This window comes from Petaurus breviceps, unplaced genomic scaffold (genome assembly GCF_028583685.1).
Source record: "Petaurus breviceps papuanus isolate PSGF00001 unplaced genomic scaffold, PetGlider_PUasm1.0 86780, whole genome shotgun sequence".
Classification (NCBI taxonomy): domain Eukaryota; kingdom Metazoa; phylum Chordata; class Mammalia; order Diprotodontia; family Petauridae; genus Petaurus; species Petaurus breviceps.
In genome coordinates this window covers 1-6513 of record NW_027186783.1, presented here as the reverse complement: position 1 = coordinate 6513, position 6513 = coordinate 1, and the positions used below count along the sequence as shown (strand labels likewise).

Below are 6513 nucleotides of genomic sequence, written 5' to 3'. Positions count from 1 at the left end.
CTCCCCATGCCAGCCCAGAAAGTGGGGGCAGGCCAAAGGGTGGACGCAGGGAGGCAGGTCAGCCTCGGATGGTGTTGGGGGATGTCTTCTGCCCTGCGCCCAGCAGCCTGCTCACACCCACCTCCCCACCCCCGGCCCAACCATCCTTCCTGTGCCCAGAAGAGGCATGGAGCAGCAACGTGGGAGTGAGTTTCCCTGAGATGGGGATCTGGGGGCGGTCAAGTCCCCCAGGGAGAAGGGCAGGAACAAGCAGCCTGGGCCCAGGGGGCACCGGGGACAGCAGCTGGCGGAGCCTGGCTGTCGGCCCAGAGGCCTGAAGGCTCTCTTCCCGCGATGAGGACGGTTTTTACAAAGAAATATGAGACGCCCTCATGCCGACAAGAGGTCTGATGTACGCCCAAGGCAGCTGTGCCACGTGGCAGGTCTGGCCCGCCGAGCGCCAGAAGCGAGGACGGACGGTGAGCAGCCATACAGAAACAAGCAGACAGAGGCGGCCTCAGCTGTGCGCAACCTTTAATTTAATCGTCATTTGTGTCGGGGGCTAAGACCCCGGCCCAGTCCGGCACAGAAAGTCACATGATACAAGTTTACGGATTGGCGTCAGCAGGACGAGGACAAGCTGCGAGGCCTAGTCTTCAATCGTGTCCTTCTTGCCCGTCTCCTGCCCCTCAAACAGAGGGTAGCGGGCCTCCACATCGGCCCAAGTGATGGAGCCACTGGCCAGACTGCAAACAACCTTGGGAAGGTCAGTGATCTAAGGCAAAAGGAAGGAGAGGTCCGTGCATCAGCACCCTGGGACAGCTGGGCCCCCAGGCTCCACCCCTGCCCCTCCCCTGCCCACAGCACAGACCGCGCCTTGTGCCCTTGACTCAGTCCTAGGGTCTCCACTCTACTCCGGACTGTAAGCCCCCTGAGCAGGCTACAATCCACAGAATGGACGCAGCCCCTGGTTTCCTCCCATCTGCTCTGCTCCCCCCTCCTCCTGCTTCCCCTCGAGGAATCCCTCAATTGCCAGGCCCACGGCAGAGGCTCCAGGAGGAGCCAGGCAAGCCTTCACCACCGTCCGTAGGGCGAGCTGATGGGTCATAAGCGGGTCCCCCCCATACCTCAGCACGGATCTGACGCATCGAGTCACGGTCACGCAGCGTGGCCGTGTGAGGAGTCCTGTTCACGGTGTCAAAGTCGATGGTGATCCCAAACGCGACCCCGATCTCGTCCGTCCTGGCATAGCGCTTGCCAATAGAGCCAGAGGAGTCATCCACCTTGTGCGACACCCCGTTCCTGGTCAGGGCTTCAGCTGGGGACACACGGAGAGGAAATCAGAGGGAAGGGTTGGGCTGAGGCTAAGACTGTGGGAAAGACCCCACCTGGGAGACTCAGCCCAGGGGGTAGAGTCTCCAACCCTCCTTGCCTCAGTCTCCCCATCTGTAAGAGAAGGGGGAAGGGCAGGAAGAGGAGTTGAAAAGGACCTTGGGTGGGGCCTCTGGGGCTTGGTCCAGGGGTAGCTCCATCAGGGCCCCACCCACAGCCCCTTCCCAACAAAGGGCAGCCAGTGGCCTACAGGAATGAGGCCCGGCCCCAGCGACTCCCAAGAGCCCAAAGTGAAACTTCAGACCCTCCACAATCTAGGGCAGTAAGCCCGCAGGGGCACGAGAGAGCTGTGCACGCACACACACATACAGGCTCATGTTTACACACATGTCCACACAGTCACGCCCACACACAGGGGCTCACGCCCACACACAGGAGCTCACACCCACACATGCATGTCCACACACAGACAGGGGCTCACACCCACACGTGTCCACACACAGTGGCTCATGCCCACACATGTGTGTCCACGCACATACAGTGGCTCACGCCCACACATGCGTGTCCACACACAGGGGCTCACGCCCACACATGCATGTCCACACACACACCGGGGGCTCGCGCCCACACACGCATGTCCACACACACACACACAGGGGCTCATGCCCACATACGTGTCCACGCTCATCCTGACCCTGCTCAGCACTGGCTGGACCCACTCACACAACTCCTTGACGAAGGGCATGAACTCCTGGTTCTGGCTCAGTGGGAGGACGGAACATTTGAACGGAGCGACAACGGCAGGAAAGCTAAAGAACTGGATGAGGAAGAAGGGTCAGAAAGTGCCACCCCGCGAGTCACCTCAGGCCCAAGCACCCCACCACCTCCACAGCCCCAGGCTCCTGCACAATAACTCCTCCAAGGAACCACGGGCCCTGGCCTGAGCAGGACAATGGCCGCCTTCCAGACCCACCACCTACCGTTCTCTGCTCATCCCCATCGCGAACACGGAATGTGTGCTCAAACACAGTGTACATAATCCTGCCGAGACCAAAGGACGGCTCGATGACGTTTGGAACAATCTCTTCAACTGAAAGAAGAAAAGAGGGCCCTGCTTGAGACCCCCAGCCGAGGACAGGAAGACCCGGCCCCTTCAAGCCCTACCCCCCAGGCCCCAAGGAGCTTCGCGCACTAGGCACTTCCTGGTTTGGAAAGAAGGCTACCACTGGCCATCCTCCAGGAGAGCGCCAAGGTCGCCCCGAGGCACTGCCCACCGTCCAAGCGTCCTGAGGAAGGGGAAAGGACAGTCTCACTGAACCCAAGGGGAAGGAGCCAATGACGGCAGACACCGCCTGTGGTTGTGTCCCCGCGTGGGACAGTGCTACACCTCAGTGAGCTGCCCCACCAGTGACGCCAAGGACGGTGCGCCGCCCAGACCCCCAGACATTCTACTGGGGAAGAAAGCACAGGAAGCTCTGGCCCCACACCCGTCAGGCCTGGGAAGAAACCTCCACCTACTTAGTCTGACGCAGGTTCCTGGGCCCGGGCCCAGCAAGCCTGGGCACCCCCTTCTGGACCTCTCGTCCTTTAAATAAAGGAGCTGATGGGTCACTCAAGAGACCCACTGATGGGCATCGAACCCATCAGGGACGCCAACCGCGGTGCTTGGCACTCACCATGGAGCGTCTTCTGGAATCTCTGCACGCTGACCATGTCCTTGGTCACCTGGAACGTTTTCCCTTCTGTTTCAATGGTAAATTCCCTACAAAACCCCAGAGTGTTCCCTGTCAGTCAGGACATAGAGAAACAACTCTGCGTGTATCACGCACATACACACACGTAAGAGTGTCTATGAGCATGTACATGGGGGCACGTGAATGTGCGAGCTGGGGTCTGTTTGTATATACATGGGGAGGTAGATATGAGAGGGGAAAAGCTTGCGTGTGTATGCGTGTGTGTGTCCGTGTGTGATGTGCATGTCAATACATACTGACTAATGCACTACCTAATATAAACAGCAGAGGCCTCATGGGTATGTATCCAACATTATAGAACCCAGAGCAAGGCTCCCACCCACTTCCAGGCGGTGCCACCCTGGCTCTCTCCCATCTCCGGGAGGTGCCCCCCGGTCTCTCCCGTCTCCGGGAGGTGCCCCCCTGGTTCTCCCCTGTTCTCCATCCATCCCCAAGGCTGCTGGCCAAGGCAGGGTGCCTTCAGGTAGCAGCCCAAGCCCATGCTCACCCCTTCTCATTGAGCAGGCTCTCCATCTCAGTGATGTAGGCCTCGTCACAAGCAGCCAGGTAGTCCAAGACCAGTCGGGCATCTTTCTTGTAGGCCCTGCCAATGGTGGCTTTGTTTGACTCAAACTGAACCACATTCACCGTTCTGTGCGAGGCGGTCAAGGATACCAGACACACACAATGACCAGCCTGAAACAGAATCTGTTCTTTTTACCAAATGAGGTCTGCCCAACCCTGCGGTTCTGTTTTTGAAAAAGCCAGGGGCCTAAAGACAGAGGATCGACCTGAGCCCATGCCACTACCCCCATCAAGAGAAGCGCAGACCCCCAGACCTTGTTGGGGAGTGGCCCCCGTGTCCCCAAAGCAAAATGTGCCACGTTCCTGACCAGACCTGAATGCAGGGCAAGGCGCTTGCCCTGAATGCCCGACCCCGGCATCTCAACCTGCTCTCCACTCTGATGCGTTCCCACCACTTGCCAATCAGCACGATCCTCAGCTTTCTCTGTCAGTTTTTCAGGCCCTGCATATCTGGAATAATCCAGGTGGGCTGCACAGCTGTATCTTTCACACACTTGACATGCAGTCCACCCCACCTGCTTGCAGACCTCCAAACACACAAACCCATCTCCCACCTCCATGCCTTTGCACCGTCTGTCTTCTCTATCTAGTGCACTCTCTGGTCCTTATTTTGCCCAGTCACCCCTCCTACAGGCAGTCCGTCCTGATCCTACTCTGGCCTCTCCATCTCCCCCACCCTCACCTAGAATCCCACTTTATTTCCTGGAGGAATGTTCTGGGTGCCTGTGGCTACCACCCCCTGGAGGGGCTGGTACTGTTTCCTTTTTGCCCTGGCACCCCAGAGCCTAACACCGTGTGGGGCACCCAGGGCTCACTGAGTAAGTGCTCGACAAACTTCCACAGGAGAAAGGGAAAGAGGGTCATACTGTCCCACACCAGCTAACCCCCGACTCCTCAGCCCACGCCACGGTGGAGTTCCCAGTTTCACGCCACCCCAAAGGAAGAAAAGGAGGCTCCGCATGGAGGTCACAGTGGAAAGGATATGGGCTCCTTGAGCAGCTTCTCTGCCACCAGTGGGACTTTGGTAGCCTTGGAGTGGCAGGAGAGGTCATAGCAGGAACGGTCTGCACATCCAACGATCTCAATCCAGCCCTAGGACAGAAGCATCCAGAAATCTCTGCTCTCCAATGTGCCACAAGAGCCATTCCCAAGCTGACCAATGGTCACAAATGGGAGGTTTTCAGACAAAGAAATCAAAGTAATGAATAATCATGTGAAAAAGTGCTCTAAATCACTACTGATTAGAGACATGCAAATTAAAACAACTCTGAGGCACCACCTCACACCCAGTGTTGGAGGCGATGTGAGAAAACTGGGCACTAATGCATTGTTGGCGGAGCTGTTCCAACCATTCTGGAGAGTGCCCAAAGGCTACAAAACTGGGCGCACCCTCTGGCCCAGCAATACCACTACTCGGTCTGTATCCCAAAGAGATCAGTGGAAAAGGACCCATATACACAAAGTCTTTACAGCAGCTCTTCTGAGATGGCAAAGAACTGGAAACAGAGGGAGTGCCCAAACATGGGAATGGGTGAGGGATGGTGAAGTACCGCAGTGCCGCAATTCAGAAAAACCTGAGAAGATCTGCGTGAACCGACGCAGAGCGCAGCGAGCAGAACCAGGAGGTCACTGTGCACAGTAACAGCAGCACTGGAAAGACGATCCGCTGTGACAGCCTCAGCTGCCCGCCCCCTCCCGCGACTGACGGATGCCAAGTGCAGACGCAACTTCTGTCGCTTTCTAGCTCTTTTCTTTTGCTTTTTTGCAACACGGTTAATATGGAAATGATTTCACATCACAAATGATAACATGCTGCTTGTCTTCTCAACGGGTAGGGGAGCAGTGTGGGAGGGACAGAGAGAAGAAAATTTGGAACTCAAAATTTTAAGAAGTGAGTGCTAAATAAACAAATAGCAGGTTTTAAAACCTGTCTCTGCTGGACAGAACACACTGCCTCTGGCCTCCTTTCACTAGATGCGCTGAGCCAGTGACAGGGGAAGCTTTGTTATCATGCTTATTATGATGATTAGCCTTAATTCTGCAAATATGTTTGAGCTGGAAAACACATCACCAAAAAAAAAAATACGCATGACCCTGGGCACCCCCAGGAGCTGGCCCCACACCCTGCTTTCAGTTCTCCAACGACCCAGACTATGGCAATGGGGAGTCAGCTGAAGCTACAGGTCCTGTCTGTCCTTGCTGGCTCTGCACGGGCAATGTGCCTAGGAACAGGGGCGTCATGCAGGCCCTGTAAGGGAGGCAGACTGCAACCAGGCATGCCTTCCCCAGGGCAGGTGGCTCAGCTCAGGGGAGCACCTCCCCAGCCTGGCCACGGCCCTGCTTACAGACCCTCCCCTGAAAAAATGACTGAGGGGTATCAATGTGCATCAGTGAAGGGGGTGAAGCTGTAGGTCAGTGATGCACAGGCAAGCCAGAGAATGGGCTCTAGGTCTGAGGTCACAATTTTAACAGAGGAATCACTCATCGACTCAAAAGCTGCAGGATGGGCAGCCTTACTTTCATTTCTGTAATGAAAATGAACTAAAGAATAAGTGGGATTGGATTTTTAAAATGTTCTGTAAATACAGCACTCAAAGCAGTTACAAAGAAACCATAACCTTCCCTGCTTCCCCCATCTACTCCTGAAACCCCTCTGCCACCCATCATACACTCTTCAATCTCTTGTCAACTGGGGTGTGTGGCTTCTACCCTAAAAAGAATTAGGGGAGAATGCCTGGAGTCTAGCACAGAGTAGGTGCTTAACTGATGGGCAGGGCAGAGCCCTGTCTTGAGATCCTTGGGAAAGCAGCAAGGTAGACCAGGCTCAGGCGAGCATTGCACCATCTTGGATCAAAGTGCCATCCTGCATCAGGGCTCCATCACA

General features: G+C 56.1%; 1 protein-coding gene across 1 annotated transcript; it reads right to left on the bottom strand.

Annotated features, from left to right (window-relative positions):
* Window positions 1–498: 498 nt before the first annotated feature.
* On the bottom strand, window positions 499–4189 carry LOC138176339 (glycine--tRNA ligase-like). Its single transcript, XM_069107149.1, has 7 exons — window positions 3938–4189; window positions 3553–3740; window positions 2988–3073; window positions 2292–2401; window positions 2035–2128; window positions 1107–1297; window positions 499–754 (listed from the first exon to the last, which is right to left on the bottom strand). Exons 1-7 carry the CDS (start codon window positions 4187–4189, stop codon window positions 629–631), a joined length of 1047 nt encoding a protein of 348 aa, XP_068963250.1. The 3' UTR covers window positions 499–628.
* Window positions 4190–6513: the final 2324 nt, after the last annotated feature.

Excerpts from the sequence above, each read along its gene's own strand:
- LOC138176339 (XM_069107149.1), bottom strand. The coding sequence starts at position 4,189 with ATGGAGGTGGGAGATGGGTTTGTGTGTTTGGAGGTCTGCAAGCAGGTG. Across the intron at positions 2,402-2,987 it reads ATTCCAGAAGACGCTCCATG|TTGAAGAGATTGTTCCAAAC; the intron begins GTGAGTGCCAAG and ends TTCTTCTTTCAG. Across the intron at positions 2,129-2,291 it reads ATGGGGATGAGCAGAGAACG|TTCTTTAGCTTTCCTGCCGT; the intron begins GTAGGTGGTGGG and ends TTCCTCATCCAG.